General features: G+C 45.5%; 2 protein-coding genes across 2 annotated transcripts in view; one reads left to right on the top strand and one right to left on the bottom strand.

Annotated features, from left to right (window-relative positions):
• The window catches only part of ZYG11A (zyg-11 family member A, cell cycle regulator), a 52,702-nt gene extending 46,770 nt beyond the window's left edge, over positions 1-5,932 (top strand). Inside the window, exon 14 of the mRNA XM_045856600.1 lies at positions 4,082-5,932. Within this exon, the coding sequence (XP_045712556.1) occupies positions 4,082-4,245 (164 nt within the window). The 3' untranslated portion in view covers positions 4,246-5,932. The remainder of the gene's footprint in view (positions 1-4,081) is intronic.
• A 132-nt stretch (positions 5,933-6,064) lies between these two features.
• On the bottom strand, positions 6,065-22,234 carry ECHDC2 (enoyl-CoA hydratase domain containing 2). The gene is made up of 10 exons (XM_045856613.1): positions 21,806-22,234; positions 16,285-16,352; positions 16,127-16,214; positions 13,940-14,026; positions 13,045-13,137; positions 11,610-11,666; positions 11,210-11,397; positions 8,855-8,905; positions 7,400-7,447; positions 6,065-6,713 (listed from the first exon to the last, which is right to left on the bottom strand). Exons 1-10 carry the CDS (start codon positions 21,936-21,938, stop codon positions 6,636-6,638), a joined length of 891 nt encoding a protein of 296 aa, XP_045712569.1. The 5' UTR covers positions 21,939-22,234; the 3' UTR covers positions 6,065-6,635.
• Between the last annotated feature and the right edge of the window lie 1,180 nt (positions 22,235-23,414).

Below are 23,414 nucleotides of genomic sequence, written 5' to 3'. Positions count from 1 at the left end.
ATAGGTTGCCTTTTTGTTATGTTGATGGTTTCCTTTGCTGTGCAAAAGATTTGAAGTTTGATGTCCTGTTTGTTTTTGTTCTTGTTTTCCTTGGCTAAGGAGACAGATCCAAAAATTGCTAAGACCAAGATCAGTGGATTTACTGCCTATTTTAAGTCTTTAATTCATTTTGAGTTAATTTTTCTATGTGTTGTAAGAAAGGAATTCATTTTCATTCTTTTGCATGTAGCTGTCTGGTTTTCCCAACAGCATTTATTGATGAAGTTGTATGTTCTTGCCTCCTGTATCATAGATTAATTGACCATATAAACATGGGTTTACTTCTGGGCTCTCTATTTTGTTCCATTGATCTACATGTCTTTCATGTGTGTGCGTGTGCCAGTAACCCATTGTTTTGGTTACTATAGCTTTGTAGTACTGTTTGAAATCAGGAATCATAATTACCTGCAGCTTTGTTCTCCTTTCTCAAAATTGCTTTGGCTGTTTGGGGTCTTTTGTGGTCTCATACAAATTTTAGGATTATTTTCTCCAGTTCTAGTTCTTTGAAAAAATGTTATTGGAATTTTAATAGAGATTGTTTTAAATCTTCAGGTTGTTTGGGTAGTATGGATATTTTAACAGTATTATTTTTTCAATCCATGAGTACAGTGCATCTTTACATTTATTTGTGTCTTCTTCAGCTTGTTTTTCTTTTCTTCTTTGTTTTTTATGTTTTATTGATTATGCTATTACAGTTGGCCCAATCTTTTTTCTCCCCTTTATTCTCCTCTGCCTGGAACTCCCTTTTCCCTCCAGCATCCGCCCCTCCTTTAGTTCATGTCCATGGGTCATACATATAAGTTTTTTGGCTTCTCCATTTTCTATACAATTCTTAACCTCCCCCTGTCCATTTTTTATCTACCAATTATACTTCTTATTCCCTGTACCTTTTCCCCCAATCTCCCTCCCCTCTCCATTCATAACCTTCCATGTGATCTCCAGTTCTGTGATTCTGTTCCTGTTCTAGCTGTTTGCTTAGGTTTTGTTTTTAGGTTCAGTTGTTGATACTTATATATTTATTGTTATTTTAGTATTTGTATTTTTCATCTTCTTTTTCTTAGATGAGTCCCTTTAACATTTCATATAATAAGGGCTGGGTGAGGATGAACTCCTTTAACTTGACCTTATCTGGAAAGCACTTTATCTGCCCTTCCGTTCCAAATGATAGCTTTGCTGGATAGAGTAATCTTGGGTGTAGGTCCTTGCCTTTCATGACTTTGAATACTTCTTTCTGCTCCTTCTTGCCTGCACGGTTTCTTTTGAGAAATCAGCTGACAATCTTATGGGAATTCCTTGCTGCTTTTAGGATTCTCTCCTTTAATCTTTGGCAGTTATAGTGTGTCTTGGTGTGTTCCTTTTTGGGTCCAACTTGTTTGGGACTCTCTGAACTTCCTGGACTTGTATGTCTTATTTCCTTTGCCAGATTGGGGAAGTTTTCCTTCATTATTTCTTCAAATAAGTCTTCAGTTTCTTGGTCTTCCTCTTCTTCTGGCACCCCTATGATTTGGATGTTAGAATATTTAAAGTTGTATCAGAGGTTCCTAAGCCTCTCCTCAATTTTTTGAATTCTTGTTTCTTTATTTTGTTCTAATTGAATGTTTATTTCTTCTGTTCCACATTGTTGATTTGAGTCCCAGTTTCCTTCTCTTCACTGTTGGTTCTCTGTATATTTTTCTTTATTTCACTTTATATAGCCTTCACTTCTTCCTTTATTTTGTGTCTGTACTCAGTCATTTCTGTGAGCATCCTGGTTAGCAGTGTTTTGAACTGTGCATCTGATATGTCTCCTTGTTGCTTAATTCTTTTTCTGGAATTTTTATCTATTCTGTAATTTGGGCTGTATTTCTTTGCCTTGGTGCTCCTGTTACATTGTGAAGAGTAGAACCTTATGATTTGCCAAGGCAGGGCAACACACTTCACCATTGTGGTGCTGTATGTGGGGGAGGGGTCAGAGAGGGAACAATGCCACTTGCTTGGCTCTCGCCCCACTTTCAGTCACTTCCCCTGTTACCCACAAGCAAAATGCTCCCTTCTGGGGCTGATTCCTGGGTGGGTGGGTGGGCTTGTATATGTTCCAGGACCTCATGGACCCTTACAATGGACTCTTCAGTGAGACTGGCAGTTCCTCCCACTGCCACAACTCCAACAGGTTTTTACAGCTAGAGGTTTTTGAAACTTTCTTTTCCAGTGCAGGAACCCTGGGTTGCATGGTCTGTCTCACTCCCTAATTGTTCCTCCTGTTTAGCCACAGGCAGATGTGAGACTACCCCGTCCTCTTGCTGGCACCTCACTACCTGGTCCACCAGTCACAGCTCCCCATCTCTGTCCCCCCTACCAATTTGGATGAATGTTCCTTTTTTAACTCCTGGTTTGTCAGACTTCTGGAGTCTGGTTTTCTGGCAGTTCTTTTTTTTTTTTTTTTTTTTTTTTTAATTGGTTGTTATTCCTTCTTTTAGTTGTGTGAGGAAGCGAAGCATATCTACCTACACCTCTGTCTTGGCCAGCAGCTCTCTTGTGTTGTGATTCAGTCTTTTGTGTATTCTGATTTGATGTTGATTTCCTCCAGTGTATTTTTCATTTTAGTTATTGTTTTCTTCAACTCTGAATATTACTGTCTTATATTTTCTTTATTGTTTTTGGAGTTCTTAACTGTGTTAGTCCATTGTTCTGCAAGTTCGATGAGGATCTTTAGATCATTACTTTGAACTCAATCTGGTTGATTGCTTATCTTTGTTTCATTTAGTTCTTTTCCTGAGCTTTTTGTCTTGCCCTTTATTTGGTGCATATTCCTCCATTTCCTCATTTTGCCTAAACCTCTGGGTTTGTTTTTATGATTACCTTTGTTTCCTGTTCTTAAAGAAGTAGTTTTATGTTGGACAGGTCCTGTTGAGTTCAGGAGTCCAATTCCGTCAGACCACCAGGGATAGGTGCCCCAGGGTTGTCCCCTGAGTGAGCTGCTGCCCCCTTCTGGTTAGGCAGGGCCATAACTTATGTAGGTGCACTGGTATTTGCGGCTGGCTGCAAGTTGTGGCAGTGACTGCTGTGGACATGCCGATTGTGCAGGTTGTAACCTTTTTAAAAAAATAGACTCTGTATCTTTGCTTTTTTGTGTGCAGTATTTTTGGTAATTGCCTTAGTGTTTTGGGATCATTATTTTTCTCTATCTAATCAGTTCATGGGCTGTTAAAGAGAATCCTTTTTAGACTGAATTGTTGACATGTGTCTTCAACACAGTTTATTTGCTTCTGTCAAGTGCCGTAGAAATTTCCCTGGGATTAGACTAATTTTTATATTAATTTTTCATATTAAGGATTTATAGGACATTTAGGTGGTATTAATTCAAACCCTGTACCCACTTGGAACTGAGGTTATGTATTCTCAGGAAGGACTTCTCTCTATTCCTGGAGCCCAGGCCAAGATAAAGATGTTTCATTGTCTTATCCCTTCTCTTATCTAGCCTTTTTGAGGGACCATCTTTATGAACTGATTTTGCTTCTGACTTCCTAAATTAGAGTCTCAATTCCTAGATTACTGAAACTGACAGTCCCTCTCTGCCTCAGAAGAGCTGCAGGTTAGGTTATATACCTTAGGTGCTTGCTTCTCTTTGTGTCTGGCTTCTGGGCATTTTTCTTTTACTTTGTACATTCATCTTATTGCCTTTAAATTTTTTCAGTTATATTTTATCTAACATCTGGTGCTTTCAGGTTATCTAGATCACCTTATTGCCTGTACCTGAAATGTGTATTAATTTTGTAATAAAAGGTATTCTTGTCCTTATCCCTTTTTGCTAAGATTGGAGATATGTGAAGCATAGAATTGTCTGGAAGTAAACATACTAAAATAATCACCTGTTCTGTCACTATACAAGCTGAGTAGTATATAAATTTTGATATATTTCTTTTGAATTGACTCATTTTAGGTTACTTCTTATGTCGAAAGGCTTAAATCTTTGTGCCCTTTCTTCAAAAGGGTGAAGGTGGTAACTTGGGAATATTTAAAATACCAATTTGTCCATCAAGGTTTGTGCTTGATTTTCTTTCAGCCAGCAAATACTGCAAAATGTTAGTTGAAGAAAAAGGATTGCAGCTTTTGTGTGACATCCAGGAGCACAGTGAGGCAGACGCCCAAGCACAGAAGATTGCAACCTCCATTCTGGATGACTTCAGAATGCACTTCATGAATTATCAGAGACTCCCTTTGCGTTAAGCCGAGGGGCTGCAGACGTGCTCTTTGTTGCTCAGTGGCAGGCAGGTCTTCCACCCTGTCAGTTACCAGATGGCTGCATTTGTATGAAGGCCTTAATCCTAAATCGAGTCAGAATTGTTCTGAGAACACTGCTGCAGCAGTTTTGAAAAGTCAAGCCCTGGGGTCCGGGAAGACCTGTGAGCTTGTGTGGAAACACCGATGCCAGTCACTTTTCTCTAGCCCTTGGTCAATTCCTTAACTCTGGGAGTTTGTCATTGGAAGGTGTGCCTACAGGCACACCTTGATATTTATGTTAAATTCTGTGTTTGAAAGAAACTTCCTGAGTTGTTATTCCTGGTTATGTGCAGCCACTGGAAAAGAAGTACTTGAAAAGTAGCCTGAGAAACCTATGCTTATATAAATGTGTTTGTTGGAAGACAGAACTTATGTTGGAAGGTAGAAAAAAACTACCTTATTAAGGATATAGATAATAAAGTACCTTCTACTTGTAGGGTGGTGGAAAGATATAATTTTTTTTTGCAATTTTCAATATTTTCCTTGTGGCCTTTACCCCTCCAACTTTACACATTAAACTGAGTGGCATAACATTCTGTGGATATGGGTATGCTGGAGGGGCATGGTAGGATTTAGGACTGAGAATGGTGTGTAAGTAGAAGATTGGGAATTGTATATCTCAATCCTTCAAACTTGAGTATGGCTGTGATTAGAACTGAGAGGGACAGAAGAGCCCTTTTCTGAAGATTTCGAGAGGGTCTCTTACCTAGCATGGAGACAGGAAAAATATGGACATTTCTGAGAACCAGCCTCAGTCACTATATAAACTGTCAGAAGCTTTTGTTTGTACTCTCTGCAAATCCCCTCTGTAGAAGAGAGTGTGGGCTCCTTCCTTGACGTATTATTGACAACAAAACATGTTTTGCCATTCATGTGTTTTAAGTTTTCCAAAGAAGAAAAATCAATTCCTATTTTATTAGTAGTGTGTTTTAGGACTAGATTTTTATTCTCTTAGGGTGGCCACATGCTTAACTGGAATGCTACATACCATCTTTTGGAAGCAAATGAGGCTTATTCTAAACCATATTCCAAACTATTGCTCACCAGTGTCCCACTGGATAAGGTGAATTTGTAACCTTCTTCCTCCTACAGTCCCAAAACTGCACTGTATTTTCTTTCATTCACTTTTCTGTGTGATTCAAAAGCCATCTTAGTTTCCTGTTCTCGGTTCTAGTAGTTCAGAATATTCTATTATCAGATACTAACTAGGTTTTGCGATTGTAAGGGTGTGGGATGTTGTGCTTGTTGAGGTCTAATTCTACACTAGGTACCCCTCCGACTTTCGTCTTATTCACAACAGTCCTCTGGCGGTTTAATCTCCCCCACTTCACAGATGAAAAAAGGAAGTTCAGTAAGGTCTGTTACTTGCCTGAGTAGTTTGCAGCTGATTCTAGAGCCTAGGCTCTTTTCCCTTCTAGGAAATGAGCACAGCTTTGGAGCACTTTTGTATTTGACAGTAAATTAATATTGGGTGTGTCCATGCCCACGACTGAGTGACTCTAGGCCAGGCATGGGCTTAGGAAGCTTAGATCTGTTCAAGAATGACCACGAGGCCCTGGTGAAGGATGTAGCCTTCTGTTCCTCTGCCTTGGTACAGGAGGGTGGTGCCTGATAGTAGTGTGCACATACGCATATCGGCCCCCTTTGTTTCTCAGTGTGTCGTGCACCTGCAGAGATTGGCCTGCCACCCTGTAGTTTACAAAAGGTTTTCACAGCAATGCTTTCATTCGGTTCTCACAAGAACACTACACATTAATAACTCATATATTGAACATGAGGCATTTTACTTTTAAAAAGATCCTCACAACAGTTTCATTTTGAAGATGAGGAAGCTGTGGCACACAGTGAGTAATTGGCAGAGAGCTGGAATCTGCAGCCTGATTGCTGGCACCTACTCACCTATCAGGGTTTTTTTATGACCTCAACTGCACAGTTAGAAACCGGGGTGGGGGGTAGGAATCTTACAACCTCTTGCCATTTCTGGTGAGTACCTTATAACTTAAAGGCAGAGGTCAGGCCTGAGAGCCAACAATACAAAAACCCAGAGGAGTCCATTTTAATTCTTAGTTTATCATTCAAATAGGGAGACAGGTATTCTCCAAGCAAACATGACCCCAGTTATTAGCTAGCCAGGATGAATGATGAAGGTAGTGGTCTTTGGCATGGTCAGCACCTTAGTACCAGGCACCATATCAATTGTTTTATATCCGTCATTGTCCTTGTGAGGAAATCGAAGCCCAGAGAGGTGAAATAATGAGGGCAGTCACGCTGTAAATTTTCCTTTTGGATCCTGCACTTCAAGGTATGCATCTCCCATGTTAGAGATTAAGTGGGAGTCACTTGCCCACAAATCTTGGGGGTCGTTTCTCCCTGAAGGCTGCCATGCCCTCTAGCCGGTCCTGGGTGGGGATGTTCTGAAACAACAGAATACTAGTTTGTGAGGGAGCAGGGCCAGAGAACATGAAGATTTGCTTAAGTTCGTCCAGTCCCTGACAAGTCTTGCCATTGTCTGCAGGCTCCGGTGTTGGGCCATGCCAAGGTATGGGCCTCAGTGGCTCCTTAGTCTCCTAGAGAAGGCAGGCCGCCTCTTATGGTTACAGCCTCCACTTGCATGCTGCTTACATGCCTCCAAAGAACTGACAGTCTCCTGCAGTAGTCTGATGAGGCTTTGCAGTAAGAAATCTGGCTTTGAATCTACACCAGGCCCTGCAAGTCCCAGGATGCTCCCCCTCACCCCGCATTTAATAGTGTTTTGGTTACTTGTTGACCTGGAGGTTAGTATTTTGACTCACCCAGGAGTCAGGGCTAACTAGGTCAGCCCTAGGTTGATCACCCCACAATCAAACGCATAGCCTGCAGGCTATAGTAACCAAGGCCTTGACATCCCAACTCTCCCAAGTACCATTAGATGGCAGAAAAAACAGTCCCAGAGGGAAGCAATGTGGTTCCTCTGGGATCACCCCAGGCTGATTGTGAGGAGCAAGTAGTATAGAGCAAGACCCATTGGGTTGGTAGGAACCTGCTAAATTGGTCATGTATTGCACAAGGGCCCAACCCCTGCTTACAAGCATGCATGGACTGATTGGCAGTAACCACGTACCTGGGCATAGCATATCCCTTCAATGGCCATCCCTGATGCTATGTCCACCTGTGAGAAAAAAGGCAGTACCTGGATCAGTCTGACCTTGTCCACCTCCATCTGCACTAGAGCCAGCTGCCCTTCTGTTTATACTATTCCCAACTGCTTTGTGGATTCCTCCAGCAAAGAATTACTGAGGCTTCCTGTATGCCAGTCATGAGCAGCGATGATGATGCTAAGGAGTTCCCTGCCCAGAGAGGGAACACCGTAACTGACTAAACAGTGCTGGGTCAAGTGGGGGCTGTGAGAACAGTGGGGTGGGTTGCACACAGCCCTTCAAACTGAGGAGGGCATGCATGAGCTGTGCTTGCACAGCCAGTGTTCTCTCCGTGGGCTGCCTCACCGTGCCTCCTGTCACCACCCCCATTAATGAACTCTGCAGGCTTTCCCTTGCTCTTAGGAATAAAGCCCTGGGCCTTCATGACCTGGCCCCTGGCAACTTCCCAGCCTCCACTGACTGCCCAGGTTACTATTACTACTGCTTAACAAGTACTGTTCTAAGAGAAGTACTGCATGTATGTAAACTCAATGCAAGGGTTACTATCCCTACTCTGCAGTTCAGAAATCTGTAGCATGGAAAGGTGATGGAATTTGTCTGTCATAGCAGTATGTAGAAAAACAGGTCTTTGAGCCCAGACAGCCCCACACCAGAGCCCATGCCCCTGACCTCCATGCTTTGTTGTCGCACCACTTCCTCCCCTTCAGTCAAGTCGCCTCTGTGCTTTTGCTCATACTTTTCCCTTTTTTCTGGAATTCTCTCATCCTTCCCAAGTCCCAACTCTAGAAAATCTTCTCTAACTCAGCCCTACCCAGTGGGACAGTGCAGCTCTAACCTTTCCAGGGTGTCTATCTGGTACCCCTGACCTTTTATTAGTGATCTGGGTCTGTGTCTGTCCCCCTCCCCACCCTGGGGGCAGTGGCCATATTTGACTTATCTCTGTCCCAATGTCTGGCTCAGCTCTAGATTCAGTGTGTGATGTATGATTAAGTCAGTTGATGTGTAAGGGTGGATTAGTTGCACCCAAGACTCCACACTGATTCCTGTCCTTAAGGCCACACTACTGACCATCAGCATAAACCCAAGAACATGGACTGGGAGCTACACAGACCTGGTTTTTATTAGTTGCTCTGTGTCCCTGGATGAGTTGTTTACCCTTTCTGAACCTGTTTCCTACTCTCCAAGGGAAAAAGATGAGGATGTAATCTGGACTATCCCCTTGGCCAAACTTTACATTTTGTAGATGGGTAAACTAAGGCACAAAAAGGGAGAGTCAGCTTTGAAGTGTGTTGTTATAAGAAGAGTGCAGTTCCTGAGTCCTTTCCAGCTGTGCTGTCAGAGTGGTGAGCCGTGAGAGCTCTGCCTCCCAGCCACCCCACTGGCTTCAGTGGGTCCAGGTCTGACCAGGGCCCTCTTACCTCCATTCCTCGGTCAATGGCCACTTTGCCCAGCCGCACAGCAATGGGGGCCTAGGGAAAAGGAAAAGCTTGGTTGAGGGGATCAGTGCTGATGGGGGTGGGCAAAAGTAGGTTAAATTACCAGCCATCATTACCTAAACTATAAATCAAAAGAATACAAAATAGCAATAATAATGATAAATAATGCAAGAATAAACTGTTTCATGTACTCACAACTGTAAACCTACTTTTTCCCCTCCCTGTGTTAGTATATTTATGTTTCTGAGTATAAAGATATATCTATGAGAAATCTAATAATTTCATGTTATTTGGAATTATGAAGTGAGTCACACACACTATGGCCACATTATGTTCAAGTAAAAAACATCCATATTTTAAAGCATAATGAGTAGTTAGTTACTCTAGAGGGAAAATCTGAGTGGTAAGTTGCAGGCCTTGCATTTATTAAAAATCTTTTTTGAGCCCTAATATCTGGAACCATTTGACTCCCTAATCTTGGTGGTTTGTCCACTGGAGGGAAGCCATCTACCACACCATCCCTAGCACCCACCTATCCAGCAATTGCTGGAAGTTGAAGATTTGTATTTAGGTTATATCAAATGGTCCGGCATGGGTTAGTGACTGTGGTGCTAGTTTTTGCTATGCTGGTGTTCTGGAGTGCAAAGCTGCTTTCAAGTACTGAAATACTAGTACGTACATTAGTGGAATACTGTTATTTCAGTATACTAAAAATCTGAAATCAGAATCCTTTTGAGATCAAGTTCAAAGATCCAGTCACACAGTTTTTGCAGAAAGACATAAATCCTCCAGTCTACAAGTCTTGGTAGGCAGGCCCCTCTGTGAAAGTGCAGTCAGCCACTACCTTGAGTCAGTCAGGTTTGTGTTGGTCCAGATAATTTGTGACTGAGTGTAATAGAAATCTGACAGCATTAGAGCAGTCCTGGCAACACCTTCGGACTCTCCATTTATATGTGATGAAACAAAGAAGACAAAACATGCTTTCTTTTAAACCAAACTCACTATCAGTTTTTAAAAGTTATAGTCCCTGCCCTCAAGGAAGACCTCAAACTTATAAATAAAAAGAGGTAGGATTATTTAAACAGGAGAACTGAAATTTTTTCCAAAGTAAAATACTTATTTTCATGATTAATAATTCAAACAATTTTTTACCCCTCCCAATTCATACTGTTCTGTTAGTATTAAAATGATGTATGGATAACAATTTTATAGATTTACACTTTTTGTTTTGTAATGTTTGTAAAACTTCATATTTGAAATGTAATAGTTTCAGTTTTTGAAATTTTGTACATATTCTGTACTCTTGAGAATAAAACACTAGTTTTTATATTGTATGTAGTTTTTGTATTATGCAAAATAAATGCCAAAATACCAGTATTGTCTCTCTGTATTGCAGTCATTTTTTGGTGACCCTGATGAGCAAGTCACCTAAGCTTTTTGGGTCTCTCATACCACACACAGAGTGAAGACAATCAGCTTAGCTGGGTTGTTCTGGTCATGGACACACTAGGATTGTGTCTGATGGGTGGAGATGCTCCATGTGGGCTAAGTCAATATTTATAATAAATTAGTAAAACCTGGCTCCATTTAGCTGCTTTCTTACCTTAACGGAAACTTGGGACCTACCTTTGGGTTGTGTTGGAACATGAGAAGCTGGTAGAGGCTCTCATGTCACTCAGAGCCAGGCGTCCTGCTGAAGGCTTTGGGCCCGGCAGCCGCTAGTGCTGCACCTAGGCAGAGCCTTCACCCAATCCCGCATTCTCTGAACCTTTTCCGAGGATTTGCTCAGAGGCTCTTCGAGGACTTAAAAAATGAGCCCTAACTAATGTCCTACATGACACCCTCCAAGAATTTCCCCACCGTGCTGTATGGCCAGAAGATGGGCTTACGGTTCTTTATCTTGCTTTTTTAGTTTTGGGGACTCATTGTTCTGTCCAGTATAGTGGCCACTAGCCACATGTAGCTATTAGCATTTGAAATGTGGGGAGTGCCAGTGAGAAAGCAAATTTTTAAATTACATTTAAATAACTGCATGTGGCTAGAGGCAGCCTTAGGGACAGCACAAGTGTAGTAGAACATTTCTGACATCTCAGAAATTTCTCATGGACAGCGCTATTCTGAAGATTTGATTCTAGTCCCTCAGAATTCAGTTTTCATTTTAACCTAAAATTTGATTTAATTTTGTTTGCTGGATGGCTAAATGGATACAAACTCCAGAAAGGGTGGATTTTATAAGTGGTGAGTGGGTCTTGCATGGCCCTGTGGCATGGCCCAGCCTCCCCACACCTATGTCCCCCATGGCACAGCCCTCCCTCCTGTGCTGGGCTGCCACCACACCTGGGGCAGGATCTCCTGGGCCAGTTCTCGTGCCCGGTGGTAGGCTGCATTGCCCTCCTTGTTCTGGGTCACAGCGTGATTCACCAGCCCCAGGGCCTGGGCCTGCACCCCACTTAGTCGTCGGCCAGTGAAGATGAGCTCCTTTGCCAGGGCCACCCCCAGGCATCGAGGCAGCCTCTGAGTCCCTCCTGCCGGGACGGAATAGGGGTAGTAAGTCAGCATGGGAAGTGGGAGCCCAGAGAAGGCCCAGGCTGGGAGTCAGCCAAGACTTCTTCTCAGGAGACTGAGTTAGGATAGAAGGGCAGAGCCCAGAAAACAGGGCAAAAGAGGAAAGCCGGGAAGTACTTTGGATAGAGGAATTGTGCAGGTAGAAGAGGATGGGTGCTGTGGGTGATGTTACCTGCTCCTGGGAGGAGCCCTCGGGTGGTCTCGATCAGCCCCATGACAGCAGAGGAAGCTGTGTAAACAGTGAAGCCCCACTCCTCAAATGCCAGTCCTTAGGGAGAAGTGACACCCACCTCTGGGCTCTGCTCACCCCTTCAGCCAACTACTTCCATCATGGCCTGGCCACTGCCTTTGGAAGAGCCCTGGCCTGGAGGTCAGGAGGCCCAGGCCCTCATCCTGCCACCCGGACCAGTGTGGGGGGTTGGGGGTGTGCATCACCAGGCAAGTCTCTCACCCTTTCTGAGCCTCATAGGTGGAAAAAAAGATGACTGCCCCTTTTTGGCCTGCTTCAAAGAGCTGCTAAGGATCAAATGAGGTAATGGTGATGGAACAAGGAGGGGGCTCCTGGAAAATGCCCAATACCTATTTGTGGGTTAATGCATTCTCTCTCTCATGCAACTTAGCTCTGCCTCCCACCACAGTTATTCCTCCCAGTTTTCCATCAGCCTGAACTTTCCCTGTGTTCTGTCCACATCCTTCTTCATAGTTCTGCTTCCTCTGAGAAGCCCTCCTTGGTGTTCCACCCCACAGGCTTTTCTCCTGAGTTCCCTCTGGCCATCTGAACCACGCAGTGTGGGAATGGCCACCACTCCTGCCTATGAGGTGTTTTACACTCACTCTCTCCTATTGCCCAAACCCTACAAGTTAGTTATCTTCAACATGGAGAAGGGGAGAAGCAGAGTTGGGGCTATGACCTGGCCAGGTATTTTGATGCCTTCTCTTGACGTGCATTGTATAGATGAGCTACCTCTGGCTGGAGTCACACATTTTTTAATGTCCTGGCATGGCAGGAGAAAGCACTAGGGGAAGAGGCAGCACTGTGATGGACTTTTTTTCTAACAGCCTTCAAGAGCTCCCACCTAACCACCAAGTCAGTAAGGTTAAAAATGTAATCAGGTACCTTCTTCATCCCCTCCCTCCACTCTTCAAAGCTCAGTTGCCTGGAACAATGAACCAGAGGGCAGTGCTCCTGCCTGGGCATGTTTGTGTTTAGCTGGGCTGGGACTCTGCTCCAGTGGCTCATTTTGGTCAAATCATGATAAGGAAAGCTGGCTTGGATACAACTGGAAGGTTAAATAACTCATCTTGTCCTCACCCACCCTCTCTGTGCTCTTTGTTCTGTTCTGGCAGCAGTGGCTCTGAGGTTGGTGGGAGCACTCTGGAGATGAGGGAAGCTGCTGCTGAGGTGATCAGTACCACAGCAGTCAGGGGCTTGGCCAGGAGGGGAACCAGCTTCCCCCCTTCACTCCCTCTGTGTCTATCACCTTGGCCTTTAAATCTGCTGTTGGTTAGATAGCCAACAGCAGTGGCTGACTTCATACAATCTCCAGATACCCTGTTTTACTCACCCTTTCCTTCCCACCCTATCCCACCTCTCCTCCACCCAGTACCTGCCACTCGGAGGTCACAAGCCAGGGCAAGTTCCAGGCCTCCACCCAAGGCAGTCCCATCCATAGCAGCAATGGTGGGTGCAGGGAAGGCCGCTGTGGAGATGAAAATGGGCTCAGCATGTGGGGCTGTGGCAAGAGCAGCACAGGGACCCACGATTGGAGAGGGGCTAGCTGGTTGGGACAGAGGGCCTCACCTGGTACCTCAGCCAGGTTATTTTAGAAGTTAGTTTTTCCAACAGGGAAATTTACGGGACCAGCTTAGGAACCAGAGTGGGGAGATGGGCTGGGTGATCCCTGCTCAGGCCCCCTCTCTGGCCCGCTCTCCTGCTGGATACTCTGGGCTGGTCACTCTACTCACCCTTCTTTTCTGTATGCCAAGCCCTGTGCTGGGTGCTGGGAACACAGAATTGAATCAGACACGGGGAAAACAGACCCAGGGTGATCAGTGCTGTTAAAGGAAGCTTGGAGGATGGGTCAGGGAAGGCTTCCTGGAGGAGGTGGCCTTAAATGATGAGTAAAAAGTTCAGGTGGCCAAGAAGGGATATTCTAGGCTAAAGGAACAACTGTCAAAGCCTGAAAGCATGTTTGATGAAACTTTGCACCTCTGGAATAGCCAGGCTTGAATGCTGAGGTCATCACATGGGAGGTAGGTGTCAAAACCAGCAGGGCACTAAGGCTGAGGAGCAAGAGCCCCCTGTGAAGGAAATGCCTTCTATACCCCCTTGCCACCCTCCTCCTCGTAGAATTCCTTGTGCCCATCCTCCCTGGGAGAGTCATTAGTCTCTCCACAGAGCTCATCAGACACTGTCCTCTCTTTAGAGTAGAGGATGGTGGGTGGGGCTTCAATCAGCAGGGCCCCTGAGTGTCCTCCTCCACCCCCTTCCAGGACCCTCACCAATCTCATTCATCAGGCCTCGGAGCCGCTGGACACAGGCCCCCACCTCAGCCTCATTCATCTGCTCCCGCTCCTTCAGGTCTGCACCTGCAAGTGAGGGATTGGTGACAGTCCCTGGGGAATAACCCATTACCAAGTCCCAGGCTGTTAGAGGATCCAGCAAAGGACACCTGAGGAGGAGCAGCAAGAGAGGAAGGAGAAACACATGGAAGCACTGGTCAAGGAAGCCAGGGAGGGAAGGGGGGAGGGGATCAAAAACGAGAGGGTCCCACAACAGAAAGGAAAATTGGACCTCATTGAAATACAGAAATTGCATGCGTCAAAGGACACTATCAGGGAGTGAAAAGACAGCAAACAGAATGAAAGAAAATATTGGTGAATCACATTATCTGATAAGGGACTAATAACTAGGGCACATAAAGACCTACAACTCAACCACAACCGCCCCCCCCCCCAACCCCGCCCCGCCAGTGGACAAAGACTTGAGTAGACTTCTCCAAAGAAGATATGCAGATGGCCAGTAAGCACATGAAAAGGTGCTTAGTCATCAGTCATTAGGGAGATGCAAATTGCAAATGAAAATCACAATGAGTTAACTTTCCGCACCCGTTAGGATGGCTCTTATAAACCACAACAGCAGAAAAGAAGTTGGATGTGGAGAACCCTGGTGGGATTATAAAATGATGCAGCTGCTGTGGAAAAGCCTTTTGGTGGTTTCTCAGGAAAGTTAAATGTAAAATTACTATGATCTACTCCTAAGGATACACCCAAAAGAATGGAGAGTAAGGACTCAAACAGATCCTTGCACACTAATGTTCATAGCGGCATTATTCACAGTAGCCAAAAGGTGTGAACAATATGGTGTCCAACAATGGATGGAAGAACAAAATGTGTATATGTACAATGGAATATTATTGAGCCAGGAAAAGGAATGACATTCTGATTCGTGCTCCAACATGGATGAACCTTTAGGACACTATGCTAAGTAAAATAAGTCAGACATAAAAGGACAAATGTGTGACTCCACTGGTATGAGTACCGAGAATGGGCAAATTCATAGAAACAGAAAGTAGATCGGAGGTGGGCAGGGACATTGGTAAGAACAGTGACTCTGGTGAGCTCATCACAGGTCAGATGGTAGGAGGCTGAGGTGAGAGTAGAAGGAGAATGTAGTCTTTCAAGTCCTAGACTATACCAAGTCTGACCTGGCGGAGCCCTTGGAAATCTTTGATTAGTTCCAGCCCCTCAATGACAGATGGGGAGACTGAGTTCCCAGGAAGGGGCAGGGACTAACCCAGGTTTCCAGAGCAAGTTGGGAGCAGACCCAGACCTCTGGCAGCCTGCTAATCTGGGGTAGTAAGGAATGGCGCCCACAGGGGCAGGAAATGACCTTGATAGAGGAGGTCAGACAGAGATGGAGGTAAAGGAAGAGACCAGGGTAAGATGAGCACCTCAGCTGGGGCAGTTGGGGCAGGCCGACTGGTCTGCCTCCTTGCCCTGCAGGGCAGACTCCAGGGCACCAAGATTCCAACAGGTCAGATCTAGGGACTGAGCCCCATCCCCTTGAAAACTCCTGAAAATCATATTCCTCCCATCCTATCCCTCCAACAATGGAAGGATAGACAACAATGGAATGGACCACTTCCCCACCTCCCCAGTGACCCCCATGACCTTCTCCCCAACCATCCCAGCATGGGTCCTTAGCTCAGCTCAGCTCAGCTCTTGCTGACTTGCTTCTTGTGGGCCTGGGGTGTGGTGTGTGGTATTTCTTTGAAACAGAAGTTCATTGTACTTGCTCTGTTCTGAGGACCAAGTGGTGCCAGGAGAGTGGAAGGCTTTGGTGACAGGACAGGGCAACGGGCACAGAGTTCCATCTTGGCCACTGACCCTATGACTGTCTTTATTCAGTCTCCTTATTTCCTCAGTAAAGGGCCAGAACACAGCATGGTATAGTGGGAAGAATAAGGATTTAGGGGTCAGAGAGGCCAAGTTCAAATTGAATTCTATTATACCTCTTACTGGCTATGTAACCTTTAGGCCAGGAATTTTACTTGAGTCTTGATTTTGCATCTGTAAAATGGGAGTAGTAAGTCCTATGCTAGAGCTGACCTAAGTCCTCCTTCCCAACCCCTGCAGGCTGGTGGGAGCCCTGATGAGCTCTGGGGTGGGGGGAGGGGAGGAACCCACCTGCACAGAACACACCCTTCACTCCACTTCTGAAGAGCAGGACACGCACTTGCTGGTCTTCCCGCAGCTGAGCCAGAGCTTCCAGCAGCTGCGGAGGAGACCCTGTCAGATATGGGCCACCCCAGCCCCAACCCACCCTGGTGTCCGCCCTTTCTCACCTCACTGACGAAGACGTTTCCCAGGGCGTTGCGAGCACGCGGTCTGTTCATTATAATCTCGGTGATTCCTGCAGTGGACCGAGCAACCATGGGTGAGTCAGCTGGCCTACTCACTCCTGGGCTGGGGCTTGGGCAGCCCTGCCCCTGAGCAGCAGTGTGACTTGGGAAAATCACACATTCCCAGGCCTCAGTTTTCCTGCCTGTAGAATAGACAGACTAACCCTCACCCTTTCTGTCTCACCAAAGAAGTGAAGGGCTTGTGAACTCTAGAGAACATGGGGAGACAGACAAGAATTACCACCACAGTGGCTCCTGCCTGCCTCTGCCATTGTTACACACACACCCCCTTTCCCTTCACTTTCTCAGCTCACTCCATGTTATTCCCTTCGCAGCCAGACTTCCTCCTTTAGAGTTCAGTAAGTTATAATAAGCCAACACCTTTGTGAGCACCACCCAGAAAACCCTCACGTGCTCTCTGTCATAGCCCCCTCCTCAGCTTCAAAAGTAACAACGCCCTTGACTTTTAGGCATCACTTCCATGCATTTCATCACCCAAGTGCCTGTCACTAAACATTGCAGTTTAGACTTGCAAACTTTAAAAAACTTGATGTGTCTTTTAAAAGCTTGTTAAGAATCCTCAGTTTCAGACTCTAGGCTGCCTTTCCCTCAATACCTACTTATTAAGGAACATGGGACATTTGACAGGTAGGGTTTCCTGGATTTTGCAGACTGCATGCTCACATGGCAAGTCAGCAGGTTCCGCTGTCCCAGGAACTTACCGACCAAACCCAGCCAGTTCACTCACATTCTGTCGCCTTCGGCAAGAGACTAACACACTCGCCCTACCTGTGACGATGTTTCACCAGCAACAGCTAAGCTTCCTGAAAGAATGTTCGGTGCTTATTTAAATCACTTTCTTGCCTTCCACTCACTTAAGCCTTCTCCAGTGGAGCTCCCACTCCTCTCACTCAGCAGGAACAGTTCTCACCCAAGTGACCACATCACTAACTAAGGGATAAGTTTCTATGCTGGTCGCAGCCTTAGCACAGTTCACTGTCGACCATATATACAGGTTCCTCCTTGAACATTCTCTGCCTTGGCTTTTTAAAAAGAAACTTAGATTTTTTTGTTTTGTTTTGTTTTGCTTTTTTCTTTTTCTTTTACAGCAGTTTTAGGTTCACAGCAAAAGTGAGCAGAAAGTACAGAGTTCCCACATACCCGCTGTTCCCCAATACACACATAGTACCCCCCACTATCAACATCTTGCACCAGAGCAGTACATTTGTTACAGGAGACAAACTGACATGGAAGTGTTATTATCATCCAACATCCACAGTTTACTTTAGGGTTCGCTGTTAGTGTGCTGTGTCTGAGGGTTGTGACTAATATATATCTGTAACACGCATCTGCCTGGTGGTCCCACATTCTCCTGGCCCCTCGTTCCTCTCGGATACTGCTCTGCACTTCTTTTCTAGGTTTTCTTCTACCCAACTTTTTAAATTCTTAACTCATTTACTAAACACAGCTATAACAAATAAGTTCAGGGAATGTAATGGTGACTATGGTTAATAGTATTATTTATTTGAAAGTTGCTAAGAAAGTAGATCTTAAAAATTCGCAGAATAAGGAAAAAAAATGTGTAACTATGTGGTGGTGGATGTTAACCAGACTTACTGTGGTGGTTATTTCACAATGTACCAGATATCGAGTCATGTTGTTGTACCCCTGAAACTAATGTAATGTTATATGTCAATTATACATCAATTTTTAAAAAGCCCGACTCTTACAAAAAGCAACTCCCCAAAAGAAGATATACAAATGGCTAATACGCACATGAAAAGATGTTTAATCTTATTAGTACCTAATGAGAGTTTTAAAAAGCATAATGGGATATGACTACACACCCAGTACAAGGGCTCAAACTAAAAAATCGGAAAGTAAAATCCTGTGTTGGTGGTAAAAAAGAAACCCTACATATCTATTGAACAATTATAATACATAAGAAATTGTGGGAGTTATAGCTATGTAACACTCCCTGCCCACAAGGTGCTTATAACCTAATACAAGTAAATTAAAATACGAGGTCTTGCTTTGGCTGGTGTAGCTCAGTGGATTGAATGCCGGCCAGGGAACCAAAGGGTCACCAATTCCCACTCAGGGAACATGCTTGGGTTTCAGGCCAGGTCCCCAGTAGGGGGTGTGTAAGTGGCAACCACACATTGCTGTTTCTCTCCCTCTTTGTCTCCCTCCCTTCCCTTTTCTCTAAAAATAAATAAAAATAAAAATCTTAAAAAATACGAGGTCTTGAGTAAGGTAAGTACGTGAAGTACTTACAGGATTTCAGATGACAGCTCACAGATGGAAGCATTTGAGCAAGGTGAGAATATTTACAAATTTTCATTTCAGGAATGAGATATAGTGGAAAATGGACTATGCAATTTTTTCTTTTTTTCTTTGTTTTAACATTTAAAGATTTTATTTATTTATCCACCTAGCTAGAAAACTGTAGGAAACCAGGACAGAGAACTGTAATATTCAGGCTAGGTGGACTTCCTTAACCACCTCAGAAATTTTCAAAGAGTTCACTGAGTCCAGCAGGTCTGGAGGTCCCACAGAGGGACTCCTATGTCCCTCATGGTCCTTTCCAGCTTGGGTGCTTCAGAAGAGAAAATGTTGCAACTTGGGGGAAGATGAACTGTGGTGGATACAGAGAAACCATATCAGAGGGGTTGAGGAAAACAGTCTAGGTCCAAGGTCATTGTGGCAGACAGACCCCTCGAGTGGACCCTCTGTTCGCATCCCCTTCCCTCAAGTGTGGGCAGGACCTAAGAAGTGCTTCTAACCAACAGAACACAGCTAAGGTTACCAAATATTACTTCTAAGATTAGCTTCAATCATATGGCAAAGGTGATGACATGTTACTTTTGTGGTTAGGTTATGATGTATATCAGACTGTTTTGCTAGTGCACATGAGAGAAACTAGTGGACCTATGGAGAGGGTCATGTGGCAAGGAACTGTGGGCAGACTCTAAGAGCTAAGGTTGGCCAGGGTCACTGCTGTGAGGATGGCTTGGATCACAGACTTGGTGGTATGTGCAGGAGTCAGCAGAAACCACTGGAGGTAATACAGAGACCAACTGGCTTAACAACTCCTTACTGTATATAGAAGGGAAAACTGAAGCCCAGAAAAGAAGAGACTTTGCCTACGGTAACAGCTGGACCCAGTTAGCAATCCTTACTCTCAAAGAGCTACCAACCTATGAGGGAGACAACCTATGAGGGAGGCATACACATGGAAAGTAAAGGGACAGTAAGAGGTGGTAGGTAATTCCAGAAGGATTTACTTAGGCAGGGAGGAAAGGAGAGGACCCAAGTCAGGGGCATAGCTAGAATAAAACACACAGGTGAGACGGCTTAAAAGGAACCCATGGGGTGGGAGAGAAAAGATGAATGGGTCAGGCGTGGCAGACGAGAACACCCTGCTAAGGGAGGAGTTGGAGTAGAGCCATAAAGAAGAGGGAAGAGTGGTTAGCAAGCCAATCTCACTTTCAAGGACAACAGGTAAAATGTCACTACGCTCTGATGCCATCCGTCCAATAGGAAGGCAGAGCCTGTGACTTCTAACATCAAATGGTCCCAAATCATTTGGGGGTGGGGTGGGGAGGTGGTGTTTCTGGTGTGGGAGTCTCCCCCTCCTGGCCTCCTCCACTCTTCTTATCTCTGCCCCTCAGTGACTTTCTAAATGCCCTCAGGCAGGGGCAAGAGGCTTAGTCTGCTGACCCTTGTTATTTCTGGATAATAAGGTTCTATCGGCAAGGTCTATGACCCCAGATGATGTTTTTTACTGATGTACAAGTCTGGGTTTTGTACAGAAGAGGCAGTGATTATTTGATAGTTGAGAACACAGGTTTTGAAATCAGACCTGGTTCAAATTGCCCAACCTCTCTATGCCTCTGTTTCCTAATTTGTAAAGTGGAGAGAACAATCATAACCATCTCAAGGTGAGCACTGTTGCCAGTTTGGCAGTGAACTGAGCATGAGAATAACGGGTATTCTCTAAGACCCAGCAATCCCACATGGCCAGAGGAGTTTTCCTCAAGCGATGTAGTAGGATGTTGGCAGCCCCTACATGCCCTTGAAAAGCGTGGGTTACACACCAGGAAAATGTATGCCACAGTAGGGAGCAAGGAACTAGATTCATACAGCAAAGCAACTCTTCAAAAGTTAGTATGAGGAGCGGGGGAGGAAATAAGAGATGTAGAATCCAATGTCCTCTGTGTAAATTAAAGTTCTTAGTCCTGGCTGGTGTGGCTCAGTGGACTGAGTGCTGGCCTGTGAACCAAAAGGTCACCATTTCAAATTCCCAGTCCGGGCACATGCCTCGGTTGAGGGCCAGGTCCCCAGTTGGCGGGGAGGGAGCATGAGAGGCGAGAACACGTGGATGTTTCTCTTCCTCTCTTTCTCCCTCTCTTCCCCTCTGTCTAAAATAAATAACTGAAATCTTTTTTTTAAAAGTTCTCTTTCATACACTTAAATCTTAAAAAAATAGAGTAAAATTCTTTTAAGCATTTTTAAAATTTACTGATTTGAGAGGGAGAGGGAGCAAAGGAAGACGGGGACAGGGTGGGGAAAAACCAGTGTATTTATTGGTTGATTCTTGTTTGTGCCCTGGCGGGGAGAAGGAACCCGCAAACTCGGCGCATAGAGAGGACATTGTAACCAAACTGAGCTAGCCGGCCAGGAAACGAAGGTAGAATCCTGACACAAGCAATGCTACAGAAAACACGGGGAAGAGGGGATAGGACTGGGGATAAAGTAAAGAGAACGGCCCCGACTTGATGGTAGGGCGTAGCGGACTGGGTAACGATAACAGCAAAGCAAAACAAAACTAAATAAATACACCTCAATAGAAGGTGTCCTCTGGCAGAGACCAAAATACTCCCCTTTGGGTCAGCTAGACACAAAATTTAGCCGACAGCGGCCCAGCCAATCCTCCAGGAGGAGACATGTCCTCCTCTGCCCTCACCCTCCTCCCTCCTTCCCGGCCGGGTCCCGGCCCTGCACGACCAGCAGGATTGGCTTCGCCGCCTCCGCCTGCTTGGACCCTTGCCCGAGTCCTTGACCTTGGAGGGCAATCACGCCTTTTAAAGCTCCAGGGGTGTGGGTGCTTGTGCCTAGTCCCACGCCTGAGCGACTCCTCTTCCCTTCCTCACCTCCCAGGCCACCGAACCCGGGACTGAGGACGGATACTGACATAGTTCCACCTCAATTCAGGTTGTAGCGATCACTAAGGTAGTCACCCACTCTCGGGGAGTCTAGAATGGGATGCAGGAGATTTGGGACCAAATCCTGAAACGCACTGAGCTACCCTCCTACCCACTACTGGTCTCGGTCTTTCTACGTGCAGTGGACGCGCTGACCATCGTCCCGGCCCGGGCAGCAGCACCAGGCACCAGGTCCTCAGCTCTACCCCGGCTCGCCCCAGCCGCCTCCCGTGTGCTCTCAGAAAGCGCGCACTCGCCTTTGTCCGGACCCTCCAGGGCGCGCACTTGGATCTCCGGGTCCCGGGCCGTTCCATCCGAGGCGCTGCTGCGGGCCCCAGGGGGCCTCCAGGGCCGCGTTAGGCTCAGGGCGCTGGTCAGGACACGCAGCATCTGGGCGCAAGATGGAGAGGAGCCGCTCCACTTCTCCACAGCGTCCTCTCCCACTGAGCGCGCGCTGCTGGGCCACCAGGCCTTCGCGAATTGCTCCACCTAGGGGCCGATAGGCCCTCACCGATCTGCTCACTTTTTGGAGACCCGGGGACCTTGAGATTGGGGAAAGCCCAGCTCCGCAGCCTAGTTTGGGGCAAGGAGGTCAACTTTTGTTAAGCATGAGTATTTTAAGTCACTGTGATAGTTACTACTGAAAAAGATAAAGGCAGAAGCCAATTAAAGTACCGACAACAGATTTAAACAGGTAATATGCTAATGTAAACCAGAAATGTTCAGCTTGAACTGAACGCTTTGGGCTCAGGGCGGGAGTTCACAACGGGTTGGGGAAGCAGTCCATCACAGCCATTGGATAAAAAGTTTTTCAACCTGGAGCCGCCCCTTCGGGTTTAGGTTCTCTACAGTAAGGAATGTGGCCTGGAGCAGGGTCTGAGGCTGGGAGTAGGGATTATCCAGAAACTGGATTCACAAAAGGGTAGCCTGAGGAAAATTTTTGGACTGTTGGAATTGTTCTGTATGCTGTAATGGTGGTAGTTTGGAAAAGACAACCCATGTGTTGTAACTCACGGGACAATACACTAAAAAGGCCCCCTAGGGGTGTGTGTGTGTGTGTGTGTGTGTGTGTGTGTGTGTGTGTGAATTCCACTACATGTCTGCCTGAAACGAAGGAAAAACCGAAGTTCAGTCACTAGCTCTGTGACCTTTTTAATCTCTCTGAAACTCATTCTCATGTGATGTTTTGTTAGGATTAAAGGGGGTTACAGAAGCAAAGGCTTTAGCACCTAGATATATTCTGTATATTTGATGTTTTTTACTTGCTGATTTTGAATTGCAAATTTGTCTACTCACAAAAATTTATTTGTAACCCCAAAATCAATTCTTGAAGAGCTCTCAGGGTGGCCAGATTCTGAGTGGGGCCTTTGTGCTTATTCCCAGCTGAGCTGAGGTCGAACAAAATCACTCAGTGCCTTGTTCCAGCTCTCATGCTGTAAACGAGTGTCCCTCTCATGATCTATTTCGTGCCACAGTTTTTGCATTTTTGTTCTTTTTGTTGGTGATTTTGCTGTTTAAGAATGGTCCTCAAGCCTGAAATGTTGTCTAGTATACCTGCGTGCAAGAAAGGTGTGATGTGTCTTATGAAGAAAACAATGTGTGTTGGGAACCACTCTGCCTGATTTCAGAAGCTGTAATCCCCCATGACTAAGGCTGAGTGAGTGACCTTCAGACCATAAACCACTAAGGTGACAAAGCTTATCTCCCCGGCAAGGGTGCTGCCTCTGTCTCTTTTACTTCACCCTGCCTGGCCCCAGTGCATGATGGGTTACCCAATGATGGGTAAGATTCCTTGAGGGAGGGATGATCTAAGACACACATGATCACGGGGGCCCCCAGGGAAGGACTAGGGGCTATAGCAAAAGG

Source organism: Phyllostomus hastatus, unplaced genomic scaffold (genome assembly GCF_019186645.2).
Source record: "Phyllostomus hastatus isolate PE091 unplaced genomic scaffold, TTU_PhHast_1.1 phas_contig_147, whole genome shotgun sequence".
NCBI lineage: Eukaryota > Metazoa > Chordata > Mammalia > Chiroptera > Phyllostomidae > Phyllostomus > Phyllostomus hastatus.
Note: the sequence above shows the minus strand (reverse complement) of the source record. Positions and strands in the feature narration are given on the sequence as shown.